The sequence below is a fragment of the Atractosteus spatula genome, chromosome 5 (assembly GCF_055471065.1).
Source record: "Atractosteus spatula isolate fAtrSpa1 chromosome 5, fAtrSpa1.hap1, whole genome shotgun sequence".
Lineage (NCBI taxonomy): Eukaryota > Metazoa > Chordata > Actinopteri > Semionotiformes > Lepisosteidae > Atractosteus > Atractosteus spatula.
Window position 1 is genome coordinate 11,704,668 of NC_142710.1, and position 18,595 is coordinate 11,723,262.

The following is an 18,595-nucleotide window of genomic DNA, read 5'->3' on the forward strand; positions in this document are numbered from 1 at the left end:
GAACCTCAGAAGTCGTGTTTTAAAAACGAGGGCTGAGCCTGAGGACCTTCAGGGCTTTACATTAGAAAACCTGTCGTCGCCCCAGCAAAAACAAACGGCTCAGTACGCCCGCGTCTCTGGTCACGACCAGGTGGGACCGAGCAGCTCAGCGAGTCCTGCTGCTGTCGCCACCATCCGCCTGCAGCCTCCTCGCAGAGCGGCAGAGTCCCTTGAGGAAGGACCTGTGATTGATGAAGTGTTTCTGCCGGACAGGAAACAGACGGAGCAAACCTGCCGTATTTATTTACTGAAGAGGGGTCGGAGCGGGAGCTGGAACAGCAGACTCTTCCCAGAGGTATTCCCAGGAGTGACGTTGGAGGATTCCCCAGCTCTACTGTCGCTAGAGCGCCTTCCCGAGGAGCAGGGACAGGGCGTGATCAACGCCTCTTGCTCTGCTCAGAGATATTCCTGGGAGGACAGCAGTGATACAACCCCGTACTGAGCTGCTGAAGAGGGGCCAGTCCAAAACGTGGCCCCCGGAGGACTCGTCATTCCACCTCGCATTCCAGCACGGTTCCCACTTAGCCTATTTACGGCTGCCTCACACTCTCCCCTGTGCTCAGTATTAGGGTTTTTCCTGGCTAGAGCCACCCCGTCTTTCTGCGATTCGTTACGTCTTGGTTTTTGGCTTCCTGACCCTGGTTTGTTCTCCGACTACGTCTCCTGGTTTTGGTTTGGTACTTTGATTATTGTACTGGCTTCGACTCTCGGCTTCCTCACTGTTTACTGCTCCGCTTCCTGATTTTGTACCTTTGCACCGGTTTGTTTACCTTCGATGTTCGGACCTCGGTATGTTTAATCGACTACACCTCTGGAGCTTGTCCTGATTTTTCTGCATGGGGTCCTCATTAATATTCTGTAACACGCAGGGCTCCGGTGTGCTAGTACAGGTGTGAGACAAGAAGGAGACACCTCGTGAACACTGGACATGACAGACCGCTCGTGAGTGAACGGTCCAGTCCCGGAGCTCTGGGACAAAGACAGACGGGAGTTTAAGGTTCTGTGTGGACTTTACCTCACTTGATAAAATATCCCAGTTTGACACTTTCCCAGTGCTGGAGAGGCTGGGAAAAGCCGCACATATCCGCACACGGGACCTCTGTGAAGGATATTGGCAGGCAGCACTGACTGAGCAATCTAAACACTTAGCCGCTGTCACATCGCCCGGAGCTCTCTTTCCCTGAGGAAAAGGGCTCAGGACACAGTTGAAGGTCACGCCTTCTGGATCACAGGGGCTGCAGCAGCTTTCCAGGGACTGATGGATGAAGAGCTGAAGGAGTGAGGAATACGCAGGAGCGAACAGCTGTACCTCTTCTTACACCTGTAACTCCTTCCCAGAAACCCTTTCATGCAGCAAAAATTCATAGACCGTAAAAAAAAACTTATTTTCATTATTTCTTATATGGAAAAATTACAATTTGTTCCGGACCTCAGAAAAGTCACCTCTACTTTTACTTTTTTTCACCCAAAAATGACAAAAGAAAAATAATAACATTCATTCATTCTGTGGTTTGTGTTTTTAGTAATAAAAACACTGCTTACCTAGTAAGATATCATTAAGTAGAGAACAGTACTGAACAGTAACCACTTTGAGTGATTCTTGTGTAATTACACACACACTCACAATTTTCATTCTCTTATCGCCTCTAGGGTCCATGATGAAGTCTGAACCACAGATATTCTTATGAAAAGTAAGAGCACTGACAACAGAGAACAACACACAAAGCAAGACCCAGAGACCTGCATGACCCGTGTGTCTGGTGTCAGCTCTCTCCCACTCTAGTTAGAGCAGTGTGATGATCACACTCAATATGAGTCACACGACGCCTTCCTCTTCACTCTCTACACCTGGCAGAGGTTTCCAAATTATTCTCACGTTGCTTCTTCCTAGTTTCAGAGTTTACTTTTGTTATTTGAAGGGTGGGTAATAATTCACAGACTTCCTAGTATTGAACATTCATAAACAGAGGTGCGGGTGGATATCGGTGATGTTGTCATCTACAGCTCTCCTGGAATGAAGACAGCAGCACTTGAAGCACTCTTCCTGATGCACAAATCAGGACGTGTGTCACACTGGTACAACATTTTAAGATGAGGGTCCAGTATTTCATGATAGGTAGTTTTAACACACTCCCTTGTGTTTTAGTTAGTCTGGTAATTGTGAGACACTCCCTAGAGTAAGCTAGAGTGGACTGCAAGTTCAACGCAGTCTTTGTCTTATGTTCCGCTGTGTTGAAGGTGTGTATAAATGAACCCAAAACGTGACGTGGTGTTAGAAGCAGTGCAGTTGAAGTAAACATCGGTTGAGGAAGGAATTGCAGCACACTACAAAAAGAGAATTTGCTGGTGAAAATGGAGAAATTACAGCCACCCCCCAGTCTGCAGGTCTCAGGTAATATTGCTGACAACTGGAAACAATTTAAACAGCGATTAGAAGTATATTCAGAGGCAACTGGTGCAGGTGAAAAAACGGAAGCGTCTGTTTTATTACATATCGTAGCATTTTTATGCGCTTCGTGCAGGAAATATCAAGTGTCACGAGATCAAGGCCCCACAATCAAAGACTGGCTCAGTTTAATGAGGCACAATTAATGGAAATTAATGGGCTGCTGGACTCTTCTTAGACTCTTCGATTGCGAAACGCCTGGAATATTCCCCTGTTACCCCTTGTCCCACCAGTTCAAGTACAAACCTTCGATGCCTCACCTGTCTCTCCCGGCCTGATCAAATGGCAAACGACTCTATTAACATTACAGATCGGCGCCACTCACTGTGAAGAAGCACGTGGTTTTTTTCTTGGTGAATCACCCACCCACCCTCTGGTACTAGGATACCCGCGGGTATGGAAACATGATCCGCATATTTCTTGGACCCAGAAGGAGCTTCTGGCCTGGGGAGAGCAGTGTCGCTCTAGGTGTGGTCGCCAGCCCATGAAAGTAGCCACAGCTCCCTTACGACAGGACGGATTTTCTCAGATCCCTTCGCAGGATGCGGATCTGCCAGAGGCGTCGAGTGAACAGAGAGCCTGATCTCTTCCCCGCCGTCGCCCACACGATTGCGCTATTGACTTACTACCAGGCTCAATCTCAAACACTGAGGCTGAGGCTTCAGAGGGCTGCAGGAATAATTCGGCCATCTCCATCTCCGGCGTGTGCGTGCGGGCTTCTTTTTAGTAGACAAGAAGGACGGGGCCTTCGACCGTGTATAGACCGTTATCGTGTATGAAAGGAAATGACAGTCACGAATCGCTATCCGTTAGCGCCGACACCGGCAGCTGTAGAATCCGTCCCTGGGGCTCCAGCCCGCAGGACCGTGTTCACCGTGTCAGGGAGGGATTATCACGCCTTGTTCAGCACAAACGTGGTGGCAATCTGTAGAGGCGCCCCTCCCACGGCCAGAAGATACAAGTTGTAGGTTATATCCTTTCCCCAGTCGGCGTCGAGATGGACCCCAGTACAATTTCCGCCATCAAAGACTGGCCTACTCTAAAACATCTGAAGCAAATTCACAAACCCGCTCACTTCATCCCTTTGCCATCGTTGCCAACTGCCCGAGAAACGGCGGATTTATTTGTTATTGTCTTCAGATTGCATGGTGTATCTAAGGACATCGTTTCAGACTGGGGTCCCCAACTCAGCTCTACATTTTGGAAGATCTGCAGATCTTTCGGAGCCTCTGTCTCTCTAACCCCGGGCTGTCATCCTCAGGCCAACGGGCAACTGGAGCGCATCAGTCAAGCCCTGCAAACATTTCTTCGAGCCTACGTCTCCTCCTCCTCACATGACGACTGGGTTTTGCTTCTCCCTCGGGCCGAGTATGCTCATAACTCTCCCTCTTCTTCCTCAACACGCACGTCTCCCTTTCAGTGTGCACCTGGACACCAGCCTCCTCTTCCTCAACAGACACGTCCCCCTTTCCGTGTGCACCTGGACACCAACCTCCTCTTCCTCAACAGACACGTCCCCCTTTCCGTGTGCACCTGGACACCAGCCTCCTCTTTCTCAACAGACACGTCCCCCTTTCCGTGTGCACCTGGACACCAGCCTCCTCTTCCTCAACAGACACGTCCCCCTTTCCGTGTGCACCTGGACACCAGCCTCCTCTTCCTCAACAGACACGTCCCCCTTTCCGTGTGCACCTGGACACCAGCCTCCTCTTCCTCAACAGACACGTCCCCCTTTCAGTGTGCACCTGGACACCAGCCTCCTCTTCCTCAACAGACACGTCCCCCTTTCAGTGTGCACCTGGACACCAGCCTCCTCTTCCTCAACAGACACATCCCCCTTTCCGTGTGCACCTGGACACCAGCCTCCTCTTCCTCAACAGACACGTCCCCCTTTCCGTGTGCACCTGGACACCAGCCTCCTCTTCCTCAACACGCACGTCCCCCTTTCCGTGTGCACCTGGACACCAACCTCCTCTTCCTCAACAGACACGTCCCCCTTTCAGTGTGCACCTGGACACCAACCTCCTCTTCCTCAACAGACACGTCCCCCTTTCAGTGTGCACCTGGACACTAGCCTCCTCTTCCTCAACAGACACGTCCCCCTTTCCGTGTGCACCTGGACACCAGCCTCCTCTTCCTCAACACGCACGTCCCCCTTTCAGTGTGCACCTGGACACCAACCTCCTCTTCCTCAACAGACACGTCCCCCTTTCAGTGTGCACCTGGACACCAGCCTCCTCTTCCTCAACAGACACGTCCCCCTTTCAGTGTGCACCTGGACACCAGCCTCCTCTTCCTCAACAGACACGTCCCCCTTTCAGTGTGCACCTGGACACCAGCCTCCTCTTCCTCAACAGACACGTCCCCCTTTCCGTGTGCACCTGGACACCAGCCTCCTCTTCCTCAACACGCACATCCCCCTTTCAGTGTGCACCTGGACACCAACCTCCTCTTCCTCAACAGACACGTCCCCCTTTCAGTGTGCACCTGGACACCAGCCTCCTCTTCCTCAACAGACACGTCCCCCTTTCCGTGTGCACCTGGACACCAGCCTCCTCTTCCTCAACAGATACGTCTCCCTTTCAGTGTGCACCTGGACACCAGCCTCCTCTTCCTCAACACGCACGTCCCCCTTTCAGTGTGCACCTGGACACCAGCCCCCTCTTCCTCATCACGCACGTCCCCCTTTCCATGTGCACCTGGACACCAGCCTCCTCTTCCTCAACACGCACGTCCCCCTTTCAGTGTGCACCTGGACACCAGCCTCCTCTTCCTCAACAGACACGTCCCCCTTTCAGTGTGCACCTGGACACCAGCCTCCTCTTCCTCAACAGACACGTCCCCCTTTCAGTGTGCACCTGGACACCAGCCTCCTCTTCCTCAACAGACACGTCCCCCTTTCCGTGTGCACCTGGACACCAGCCTCCTCTTCCTCAACACGCACGTCCCCCTTTCAGTGTGCACCTGGACACCAGCCTCCTCTTCCTCAACAGACACGTCCCCCTTTCAGTGTGCACCTGGACACCAACCTCCTCTTCCTCAACAGACACGCCCCCCTTTCAGTGTGCACCTGGACACCAGCCTCCTCTTCCTCAACAGACACGTCTCCCTTTCAGTGTGCACCTGGACACCAGCCTCCTCTTCCTCAACACGCACGTCCCCCTTTCAGTGTGCACCTGGACACCAGCCTCCTCTTCCTCAACAGACACGTCCCCCTTTCCGTGTGCACCTGGACATCAGCCTCCTCTTCCTCAACACGCACGTCCCCCTTTCAGTGTGCACCTGGACACCAGCCTCCTCTTCCTCAACAGACACGTCCCCCTTTCCGTGTGCACCTGGACACCAGCCTCCTCTTCCTCAACAGACACGTCCCCCTTTCCGTGTGCACCTGGACACCAGCCTCCTCTTCTTTCAGATTCTTCTCTAGACAGCCAGGGACCCTCTGGTCAAGAGTATATTACTAACCTCCGGAAAGTATGGAAAACAACCAGAGCCACAGCGTTGAGATCACAGGACAGCCAGAGGAGATCAGCCGATAGACATCGCCGACAATTTCCCCGACTTCGAAGAGGACAACACCTCTGGTTATCAGCCCTCAGCTCACCTCTGCATCAGCCTTCCCACGAGCTGGGGCCACGACACATCGGCCCATTCCGGGTCCAGGCGCAAGTCAGCCCTGTGACCTACCGTCTAGAACCGCCTCCAAGTCCTAGGATTCATCCCACCTCGTCTCCCTGCTTGAACCCTTCCCTAGACCCCTCCTTGCCCACCCCCACCCCGACTCCCGGGCCACACAGTTAAGGAGACTCTGGATTCCCTCTAGCGTTCGGGGGTCCCTTCTGCACAACTGGCCTACATCCTGGTAGAAGGGCTTTGGCCGAAGTGAGACCCAACAGTGAAGTCGTCCTCCTGCAGGACCACCTGACTCTCCGGGTCTTTTTTTACCCCACCTCCACCCGCCAACTTTATTTTTTATTTTTTTTCACTTATTAGACAATAACAAAAAAAATATTATTTCAAAATCTTCTACTAATATTCGTAACATCCTGTGCCATTAAAGTGCAGTATGTCTCTAATGGGCTCCAAACATTCCTACACTCATTAAGTTTCCCCTGTAAATTATATGAAATCTTTGCAAGTTTAACTTGTGATACAGCCTCTCTAATCCATTCTTTGTACGGAGGTCCTGTACTGTCCACCCATTTTCACAATAGGATTTTTTTAGCAATAATACAGAGAGTCAAAAAAGTATTTTTGTATTGATTTGCTACTTTAACCCTTTAATCCTTTAGAAAGACGGGGCCCAGTCGTTCTCCCGCAGAGCCAGCCTCTCCCGCATCACCTCCGGATCCTCCTCCGCCCCGAAGCGCAGCTGGATGGCCGCCAGTCTCGTCGTCTGCCCTCGGGGACGTCCAGCAGCACCGAGCCAGGTGACCGGCCATCTCCTCCCGCCTCCAGCCACTCATCCATCAGAAAACCTGTCTTTGTCCCAGCAAAAACAAAAGGCTCCATGCGACTGAGTGAGGTTCAGGGCCAGTCAGCCGATCCCTGTCAGTCCAGTCAGTCAGTCAGGGCAGGAGAGTCCAGCTCAGTGCACTGAAGGAAGAGGCTCTGACTGAGCTTCAGTTTGCTCCATCACACTGAGGCAGATTAGAAACTGTGCGGTCCAGCTGATGAGGTCTGACCTGCCTGTGTCCAGTTCTACTTTGCAAGTCAGAGCTGAGAGCAGACTCCCGCCCTCATCCCCTTCTTTCAGAGCGACGAGTAACAGACGCTGGGCTCACTGTGCTGCTGCAGCGTGATGATGGCTGGAGCCCAGGCGCAGGTTCCAGTGTGCTGGGTAAGATGATCTAGAAACGGCGCTGGAGGCAGGAGCAGGACATACAAGTGGGGTTTGATACAGAAGGACCGGCGGACAGTTCGCGAGCAGCGCGCTGAAACAAGCCAGGCTCCCAGCTGGGAAACAGAGAGGGGAGGCTGAGAACGGTGAGGAAACTGGGAGAAAACTAGGAGAAGGGCGCAAAGAAATGAAGCAAGAAAACACCAAGAGGAACAAAAAGGAACATCAGGCTGATGAAAAATGAAAAGGAAATGAGGCACAAAATGAGCAAGACAGAAAGGAAAAAGAGGGAAGAAGGAGGAAAAGGAATCGCTGTATCGCCACAGGGAATCAGAGCAGCAGAGAAGAGGGGAACGAGACACTCTCGTCTCGGAGAGAACCGAGCGCTCGCAGGGAGAAGGAGGCTCTGACCGCGGAGCACCGACACCGCGGTAAGAAGGAAGTCAATCCGGCTGCTGATTCACGGGACTGGGAACAGATCGGGTCTGGTGGGAGAGGTGGGATTAACCGAACGGCGACCCGATCCAGTTGGAGTGACGGGTCGGGAGCTCGTGGGAAGGTTGCTGTTGCTAGGGGCAACCGCAGGACGCGAGTCGGACCCGAGCCAGGCAGGACAGTCGCTTGTGAAGAAAGACAACAGCTGTGACAGTATTTTACTGATTTACTGAAAGACATGATTAATGGAGAGACAATAGAAAATAGAGCAATGACATGGACTGAAAGCAGAACAGTTTGACACCAACGAGTAGAATAATTGTATTCTCCAGGAGAGCCCCTCCCACAGGTAGTGTGCTGATTCAGCCTGTGTGACTGACAGGACAGATGATCAGTGGGGCTGAGTTTGTACCTCCCTCATGAAGACCAGGGCTGTTATAGGCAGCGGACGTGGGGCGTCCTGGATGCTAGGCGGGTCTCAGGACATCCGAACGTCAACGCTGAGTGAAGGAGAATGAGAGACCCGGAAATATAAAGCCCCAGAGAGAGACACCGGTAGGACAGCAAAGCACAGGAAACTAAGGACAGGACAGAGCAGGAGCGCCCTCTGGCTGCAGAGGGCGTGACACCCATCCTTTTCCAGGACTGAGACTCTCACTCTCACACAATCACACAATCTGACTGAGACTCTCATTGTCACAGAATGATAATTCCCTCCTGACTCCAGCTGTGCTGTCAGAGCTGTACCTGGTCTGGAGACAGAGATCTGCTGGACCAGCAGGATGATCAAACACAGCGACTTCAAGTGATCAGTCCTCATCCTGTAACTCACAGTCAGAGAGTGAGTAAAGACACAGGAGCACTGATTCACCTGATGACCAGTCCTCATCCTGAAACACACTCTCACACAGTCAGTAAAGACACAGGAACACTGATTCACCTGATAACCAGTCCTCATCCTGTAACACACAGTCAGAGAGTGAGTAAAGACACAGGAGCACTGATTCACCTGAGGACCAGTCCTCATCCTGAAACACACTCTCACACAGTCAGTAAAGACACAGGAACACTGATTCACCTGATGACCAGTCCTCATCCTGTAACACACAGTCAGAAAGTGAGTAAAGACACAGGAACACTGATCCTGCACTGTGTCGTTTCACTAGTCTGTCTCATAGCTGAGATGCCCTGAATGTCTTTTGGAGTCCAAATGAAGCCATTTGACAATCAAACAGTGATTTAAATGCTCTGGGAGTGTTCTGTGACTTTTCTATTGCTTTCAAAGTTCATTGTTCACTCTGACCATGATGTCAGACATACTGACAGCTCATGTATAACACAGGATACTGACATCACTCTATGAAATGAACCAGGTTCAAGTCACAGTGCTTTTTTAAAGTCAATGACTCATGAAGGAAGCACAGTGAAAGACCACAGTACACTAATACTGACAACCTCACACTGTCAACAAAATACAGATCTGGGCTCAATTCTAATTGACTTCAAAGAACAAAGACATCCAAAATGTCAACAGAAGCTGCATTTAAACAGGATTTACTGTAAAGGGGACATAGTAATACAGAGAGACAGCAGTACTGTTCAGACAGCAGAGTTTTTACTGTTGTTCAGAGCGGAAAATACTGGAGTCATTTAGTGCCACAACAGGGAATCAGTCACTGAAGAAGTACAACCAAGGCACAGTCTGTCTTCATGTCCCCCTGCCTCGTTCTGCTCAGAGACGAGAAAACTACTTCCTGTTCCCATTTCAGGAAGTTCTGAACTAAAGAACTCGAGTGACTTTTACTTTCATCTTCAGCAGGACAGATCTGCCCAGTGTCAGGTAAATACACCCATTTTAATACATATATATATATATTGGCCAGATGTCAGGAGGCAGTGTGCTGGACTGTAAGTCTGTCAGGAGAGTCTGCCAGATGTGCTACAGTGCTGCTGTTGTGTGCAGGGAGACCTGCTGTCTGCTCACCTGCTCACAGCGCAGTCAGGAGCAGGTGAGCAGGACACTTCCTTAGGCTCCTGGATCCGGTCTGGGTGCTGGGTGCTGCAGTGTCCAGTGGATTCTCACCTCCACACGCCCAGCCTGATCAGCGTGTCTGGAGACAGAGGCATAATGTCTCAACTGCAGGGTCCAGTAAAGACACCTGGATTCACAGCCTAAATTAAAACAAGGGTGAAGATCTCTTTCTAATCTGTGAGCTCTGATTCCCACAATCCAGACACCGCAGATCTCGAATTACCTCCACAGAAGGTGCTGTAGAATAATGCAGCATCAGAAAAGAACAGATGCTATTACAGACAGATGTGCTGTTTGAGGTCACTGCACAGACTACAGGTCCACACCTGCACACGGACAGTGGCAGGCACTGCGCTCTCTGCTCTGAGGGGCTGCACTGCTGAAACTCACTGAGTCCCCAGACTGGGAACAACCTCAGGGCTCCCCTTTCCCTTCTCCCCAGTCCCAGCACTTGTTTCACCCAGTCAGGGCAGAGACCTGAACAGTGACTTCCTGCCCTTCCTCACAGGCTCCTCCAGTCACATGACATATGGCTCCACCCCCCGTCACTCAGACTGTAAGGACACGCCCCTTCCTGTCTGGTGTGAACAGTTTCCTGATGGAGAGACTTGTAGTATAATACATGAGATTATACTATTGTGAACATGCTACACAGTGTAGCTGATGAGCTCTTAGCCTGTTTGTTGTACTTAGCTCTCTTTTTCAGGGTTAAAAGCAGAAAATAAATGAGTAAAGATATTGAAAAAAATATTTATTTCATTATACTGAATCACAAACACTTCATGGTATTTGATTAGGCAATACAAAAACAATGAAATCAGTTTTGGGATTTTATAACCATCTTAAAAAAAGGTGAAAAAAATTATGAATCTCAAAAATCTCAATTAAAAGGAAATAAAACAGAAACAAGAAGTCAAAGGAGAACAATTTGATCTATGCAAGAGTTGAACTAAATGATTTATTTTCCCAGAAAGCTCCTGCCACAGACAATGTGCTGATTCAGTCTGTGGGACTGACAGGACAGATGATCAGTGGGGCTGAGTTTGTACCTCCCTGATGAAGACCAGGGCTGAAGTATGGAAAGAGTTTCTCAGTGAAGGAGGCAGTGAAGGTGTAGATATGAGACCTGTTGTCCACATTGTAAAAGGAGACCCGTCCCCCCTCATAGTCCATATACACCCCCACCTTCTGGGGCTTCAGGCTCAGGGGAAGGAGGACAGGGGGTTCAGCACGAGCCCAGTACTCATTCCCATTCCTCAGCCATACAGTCCAGTAACCATACTGGGGTCTCAGTGTGATCACCCCCTTCCTGTTGATGGACTCTCTGGCGACTCCCAATGTCCAGTTAGTCTTCTCCCCCACCTCCACCTCCCAGTAGTGTCTCCCTGAGGTGATCCCATCCTTTCCCAAGACACTGACACAACGATCAAATCTCTCTGGATTGTCAGGGAGATCCTGTGGTGTGTCTCCCAGTCTCACTTGTTTCCCATCCTCAGACAGGATGAGTCTGGGATCAGCTGTATTGGGGTCCAGAGTCACATCAGCTGTGGATCAGAGAGCAGACAGACAGGATGAAATGATCTGTATCTCACTCTTCTCTCCGATGAAAGTACAGATGCAGGTGTCTAGAGTGTGTATCAGGATTCACTCCAGCAGGATGCTCACTGCAGTAAACTACAGTTCTGTTCAGTCTGCTGATTTCAGCTGGACTGGGCCTGCCTGTCCTGAGACACCCAGGACATTCAGGGACAAAGATAAAACTGATGGATTAATTAATTACACAAAACCCGTTGTCCTCTTTTCCACTGTTCTGTCACAGTTTGCACGTGATGCCTGCAGTCACAGGTTCACATCACTGGTTTGGGTTGAACTCGTCTGCAGTCACTGGCGCTTGTTTGTGTGCAGCAGGTAAAAATAAAGAAAACACTTCAGAAAGTGTCAGTATTGTGTGGCCAGCGTGTAGTGGACATTACAGTGTGGACAGGACCGGTCCAGATGCTCTGGATGTGTTCTGATATGACTGGAGAGACTGGGCAGGCGGACCTGTGGAAATGGACTCTCCTGGGTTGGTCAGGACAGACAGGTCCAGCCCGGCTGAGATGAGCTGTGAGCGTGTGCAGAGCTCTCACACTGCGAGAGTCTGGCTCCTGTGGGAGAAAGTGTCTTTAAATCTGAAGGAGACCTGATGATCCACTGTGTGCAGATCACACGGCTGAGGGCATCTCTATACTGATGGATACATTATTTCACAAGAAGAAAAATAAGCAAACTGTCTTTTCATGGTTATTCTGGTTCCTCTCTATCAGTTAGATTTTTTAAGTCTCATTAAGACCAAATTCTTAGAAGCTGAAATTGCTGCCACTTCATTAACAATAACAGGGGCCCTGAATTACAAACGACGCTCAACGCTTCATCGACACTGGTGAAGCAAGACCCATCTGCATCCCTCCCCCCGCCTGGCCATCCACAAGAGAGCCGAGGCAGAGGAAGCAGTCCGGGGTCTGACTGCAGCAGGGGAGATCGAGCCCTCTGACAGGCCCTGATCTCCCCCTGCAGAAGGACGCTTCACTGCTGGTCTCTACAGACTACAGGGACTCAACAACGTCACCAAGAAGGACTCTTGTCCCCTGAGCCACACTGACGAGGTGCTGGATTATGTCTCAGGGTAGCGCTGGTTCAGCTCTCTGGACCTGTACAGCAGCTACCGGCAAGTTGAGGCGCCCAGAGGTCAGGCCAGAGACTGCCTTCTCCAGAGGTCAGGGCTGTGGCAACACACGCTCCAGCCTTCTGGACTGTGCCCTGCCCAGCCAGCTCTGAGCGGCTGATGGGAAGGGAGCTCAGTGGCATGCCCAGGTCAGAGTGCCCGGTGTGCCTTGATGACCCTCATTCTCCAGGTCCTGGACAAGTGAAGAAAGGTCAGGGACCTCATGAGGAGGACAGGTCTCAAGACTCACTGAAGACATGAATCTCCTACAGCAAGAGACTGGTTTCCTGGGAGCTTCTGAGCCAGAAGGTGTCTCCACAGCCCCTGAAGAGGAGCCACAGTAAACTCCTGGCCAGCCCCCCGGTCAGTTAAGGATGTGAGGAGTTTCATTGGACCGACCTGTGACTCTGCTGTGACCTTTGTAAATGACAAGTTCCTGTCAGTGACAACAGACTCACCTGCATGTTTGCGAAGCCTCTCTAACTCTGCAAACAGAGAGAAAGATGTTAGAGAGCTGAGAGCACATTCCTGCTGGAGTCTGGTCTCCAGGTGTGCAGTGTTGTGTGTTGTAGTGCTGTGCTGATCTCTCAGGCAGGACAGTAACACACAGGAGTGTGCTGTCTGGCCAGTGGAGCTGTGGGTCTGTAAGAGACACTGACAGCTCATCCAGCTTGTTATCACACAGTCCAGCTCCACACCTCCCACTGCCTCCAGTACAAAGACAAGGACAGGAGTGACTGAGCAGCCTCCTCACAGGAGTCTGAGCCCTTTCTCTGATCCAGAGCTTCTGACTGTGAAGCACTGAGGCAGAGCTGAGGCTCAGGGACAGAGAGCAGTTCAAACTCCACTGTGGGAGGAGCAGCATCACACAGCTGAACACACCCCTGACACACAAGATCACCCTCCTGCACACTAGATCTCAACACAGACAGCAGTGAGACACAGCTGTTCACACACCTGATCTCAACACAGACAGCAGTGAGACACACCTGTTCACACATCTGTTCATAACACAGAAGAAGAGACACAGTTTCTTCATAGTAGATTGATTTACTGACATAGACAGGTGTTTTGAACTTCACTAACAAGCTGTGTTCACACAGTAATACTCACTGACTCCAGGCACTTTCTCCACCTCCTCTCTGAGTTTGTCCTCCAGCTGACACACAGCTTTGCTCAGAGCCCCCAGACAGAGATCAGGGTGAACAGTGATGTCAGACCAGTCCTTGGGGTGTGGAGGGGAGCACAGGGAGGGGAAACTCTACAGCAGGAGAGACTCAGAGTCATGGGGGGTCACAGCTTTCTAAGGCAATAAGTCACCTGTGAGTCTGAAACCTAGAGCCCAGTATAGATCACTAAGAGTCACACAGTGAGCTCTCTCTGCTCTCTGTAGTTACTGTATCTGTTCTCTACAGTGTGTGCTGACCTGTAGGACTCTCTTCTCTCTGTAGATACTGTATCTGCTCTCTACAGTGTGTGCTGACCTGTAGGACTCTCTGCTCTCTGTAGATACTGTATCTGCTCTCTACAGTGTGTGCTGACCTGTAGGACTCTCTGCTCTCTGTAGATACTGTATCTGCTCTCTACAGTGTGTGCTGACCTGTAGGACTCTCTGCTCTCTGTAGATACTGTATCTGCTCTCTACAGTGGGTGCTGACCTGTAGGAAGTGGATGGGGTCCTCAGTTTGGGAGAGCTGCTCCAGCTCAGTGTTTCTCCTCTTTAGCTCAGTGATTTCCTGCTCCAGCTCTTTAATGATCTCTTCAGCCCTCCTCTCTGCTGCTCTCTGCTTCTCCTCTATCAGCTCGATGAGCTCAGCCTGACTTCTGTCAATGGAGTTGCGAAGAGCAGTGAAGACCTGCACACTGTCCTCAATCTCTCTCTGTCCACAGCTCTGAGGAGACACCAGCAGACTTAATGAGGTAACAGGAAGAAGTGAAATAACACTGAAATGTGACAGTTAATTCATCAATTGCACTTATATAAATCTTCTCATCCAAAAGTGCTTTACATCTAGGAAGGAAGACACTCCACACACCACTGTAATCGGCTCACACTTGGGTGACACAAAACAACATCTTGTCCCTTATCTGGACTCAGTTTTATCTTTCTCAATCTTCCAAAGTCCTTTGTCTGTGGAGGAGAGACTAGTGACCCCAGCACTGAGCCCTGCAGTACCCCCCTCAGAAGGATTGACAGGACTCACTTTGCTGAGCTCCACTGCCTGTTTGATCTCCTCCACCTTCTTCAGTCTGTCCTGGATCATCTGTTGTACTTCTGCCTCAGTCTTCAATAGCTGAGGCTGTAGACAAACAGGGGAACAGAGGCACTGAAGTCACTACTGTTGGTACTCAAACACTGGACTGAAATTCAAGTAAAACCACAACTGAAACTGTTTGTTAAATCATTTATGTTCACATATCACTGTCCAGACCACTACACTGAGTCTGTTCCTTTGAAGATGCTATTTTTGATTGCTAGGTATACACTACAGCTTTGCTAAAGGAATATCAGTTCATGAAGTAACATCACACCTCCTGATCAATACTCTAGTGATAAATCTACTAGGTGAAAAGTTTATATAAAATATTTAGTCCTAAACCCACCTTTTTCTCTCTGCATTCCTGCTCTAAAGGGACAGTGCTGTGTGCCCTGTGGTCATTTTCAGTACACAGCACACAAACACAGGTCTGGTCAGTCCTGCAGAACAGCTCCAGGAGTCTCTCATGCTTCTCACACAGCCTGTCCTCAAGGCTCTCCACAGGCTCAATCAGTCTGTGTCTCCTGAACGCAGCTCCTTGATAGTGAGGCTGGATGTGAGTCTCACAGTAAGAGGCCAGACAGACCAGACAGGATTTCACAGCCTTGAGTTTTCTCCCAGTGCAGGAATCACAGGACACTTCTCCAGGTTCAGCACAAAGTCCTTCATCACTGCTGACTCTGGTCCTCTTGAACTGCTCTGTGATTTCTGCCAGACTTCTGTTCACACGGAGATCAGGTCTTTTGTAAAATGTCTCTTTACACAGTGGACACTGACACACATCACTGCTGTCCCAGTATCCTCCAATACAGGCCAGACAAAAGTTGTGTCCACATGGAGTGGACACGGGGCTGGTGAATGTGTCCAGACAGATAGAGCACAGGAACTGCTCTTTAGACAGGACACTGCTGGGTGAGGCCATTCCTGAGCCCAGAGAAGCAGAAACAGAGACGATCAGAGGAGAAGATCAGCACCTTCTCAATACAACACCTAAATAAACACCTGAATGTAAAAGTATTCAGTTGCAGACAGAAACACAACCACTACAGCAGCTCTTTGGAAACACACCTGTAGATACAGGTACACAGACACAGTGCAACAGCTCTTTGGAAACACACCTGTAGATACAGGTACACAGACACATTTCAACAGCTCTTTGGAAACACACCTGTAGATACAGGTACACAGACACAGTGCAACAGCTCTTTGGAAACACACCTGTAGATACAGGTACACAGACACAGTGCAACAGCTCTTTGGAAACACACCTGTAGATACAGGTACACTGACACAGTGCAACAGCTCATTGGAAACACTCCTGTAGATACAGGTACACTGACACAGTGCAACAGCTCATTGGAAACACTCCTGTAGATACAGGTACACTGACACAGTGCAACAGCTCATTGGAAACACACCTGTAGGTACAAGTACACTGACACAGTGCAACAGCTCATTGGAAACACACCTGTAGATACAGGTACACAGACACAGTGCAACAGCTCTTTGGAAACACACCTGTAGATCAGCACCATCTCAATACAACACAAACAGCACAGAGCTGATCTGGAGGGGCAGGACACCAAAATATAATGTTGACCTAGTTCAATTTTGCTGGTTAAAGAAAGGTAATACAGCAACTATACCAGTAACACACCAAATATTACAACAGAACCAACAGAACAAACAAATCTCTCCTTGTTCCCCCTCTACTCCAGGAAATATACTCTGAGCCCCCAGGTTAATCTTATTTAACAGGGTGAGGCTGCAGGTTCTGTAACCTGACGCTGCAAGACTAGATGAATTTATGGATCCACAACAGGTAACACATTAAACACAAAACACAGTTAAAAACCTGAACCTTGCAAGAGAGAGCTTGCTATTCTGTGTTTTTTAGGGAAGTAGGGTTTCCAGGGTAAAGATACCTGGGTTAGAGATGTATTCCCTGCTTAGCGTGCAGTTTTAGAATCGGGAGATAGGCTGCTGTTTATTATGTGGCAGCTGGGGTGCAGAGAGAGAGTTTTAACTGCAGGTTGTATATCATTCAGTTAGAAGGCAGTTGATCTGTTATTTGGCCTCTGTAGGCTTTAAGAGTTTAATAGAAATCTGAGGGATTTCTGGGTGATGATACAGAGACTCAATAGAAGAGTTTGTATCTACAGCACAACACAGTCAGATATACACACAACATCACACTGATACAAACTAACTTTGATTTCTGTCATGATACCAATACACACAAGGAAAATCACAGGAACGCATTTGAAATTACTGTATTAAAAGTATAAATACCGATAAACACAGTGTGAAAGATGAAGAATCAGTCACATCTTAGCACATAAAATCAAAACCTGATAGCACAGTGAATATTATTGTGATTTGGCCACCAGAAAGCATGGCCAGTCAGGTCATAGAAAAATACGGGACATCAAAATATAACGATGAACTAGTTCGATTTTGCTGGTTAAAAAAAGGAAATGAGGGTAACTACACCAGTAACACACCAACAATTACAACAGAACCAACAAATCACTCACTTTTTCCCCTCTATACCAGGGTAAATACTCTGAGCCCCCAGGTGAACCTTATTTAACAGGGTGAGGCTGCAGTTCTGAACCTAACACAGCATAATAAGACCAGACAAGTCTGTGGACCCACAACAGATAACACATTAAACACAAAACACATATCTAAACATTTACAACAAATACACCACCACGTTACACAAAGCAGGGCCACACAGGCCACGTGACCAGAGCAATAACACAGCCCTTCCTCACAATTATATACCAGCGTTTACTCACACAGTCAATACACACAAACTACAGACACAAGCAGAAAAACAACAGAAACTCACCTGGAGATACTGGTACACAGACACAACCGCCTTGACACTAGAATACTGCAGTACAGGAAACCCCAGACTGGACTGACTGGGAGAGTCACTGGGAGCTTAAACTGGGGAGAACAGCACTCAGGAAACTGAAGTCTGAATCAGAAATGAAACTGAAAGTTAATTCTCCCGCCAAACACAGCTTCCTGCAAGAGCAGCACTTACAGTGTCTCTTCAACAGTTCCTCCCGTCCCTAAATCCTCAGCACACTCCTCCAGCACAGAGGAACAGGCTGCCTGCTGTCCAGACCTGTCCCAGTCCTCAGCACAGCAGCTCTGCTCTCTATTGTAGTGAAGGAGCCTGCAGTGTCAGAGCTGAAGCTGCAGGAGAGAGAGTCCAGCTCCAGGTCCAGCCTTTCCCTCCCTGAGCTCTTTATTCCCTCTGTCCTTTCCCTCCTCTGCCAGTCAGACACACCGCAGCTCAGTCCTCCTCACACAGGGCCAGGGCTCCAGTCCAGCAGGGTGCTCACAGTAGCGTGGTGCTACAGTAGCTACATTTAGCAAGGCAGCACCTTTCAAAGTAAAAGTCCCCTAAAACCTGCCTCAGGAATAAAAATCCTGGACAAGGTAAAGTCACATTTATATCCCACAAACAATTTGTACATCCTCAAAACTACTGTAGGTGGAAAGAGATAAAGAGATCCACAGGTAATAGGAAATTGCCATTCTTCATTCATTTTTGCATTCCTGACAAAAAAAAAGTAGCTCAAATCTATTCAAATCTATTCTACGGACCTTCAATTAATAGTATATAACCATGGTTTTGCCAGATAAGCGTCTTGCAAATGTTGTTGGGGTTTATAGGAACACTTCCTGCTCCCACCCTGGGACCATGCAGTGATGGACAGGGAAAAGTTTACACAACAACTATGATCCCACCCAAACTAATACTGACACTGAAGATCATAGTATTGCGCCCCAAACCACACAGAGACACAGAGTGACACGG

The 18,595-nt window shown here is 49.4% G+C and overlaps 1 protein-coding gene across 2 annotated transcripts; it reads right to left on the minus strand.

The window, feature by feature from the left end:
• Positions 1-10,526: 10,526 nt before the first annotated feature.
• On the minus strand, positions 10,527-18,163 carry LOC148834096 (E3 ubiquitin-protein ligase TRIM39-like). Of its 2 annotated transcripts, none has more exons than XM_088916484.1 (7): positions 17,612-18,163; positions 15,101-15,678; positions 14,701-14,796; positions 14,155-14,388; positions 13,610-13,757; positions 12,955-12,981; positions 10,527-11,336 (listed from the first exon to the last, which is right to left on the minus strand). In XM_088916484.1, the coding sequence occupies exons 2-7, from the start codon at positions 15,674-15,676 to the stop codon at positions 10,792-10,794; spliced, it is 1,626 nt and encodes a 541-aa protein (XP_088772610.1). In that variant the 5' UTR covers positions 15,677-15,678; positions 17,612-18,163; the 3' UTR covers positions 10,527-10,791. The 2 variants fall into 2 exon arrangements, with proteins under 2 accessions (XP_088772610.1, XP_088772611.1); XM_088916485.1 differs by having other exon boundaries at positions 17,813-18,096.
• Positions 18,164-18,595: the final 432 nt, after the last annotated feature.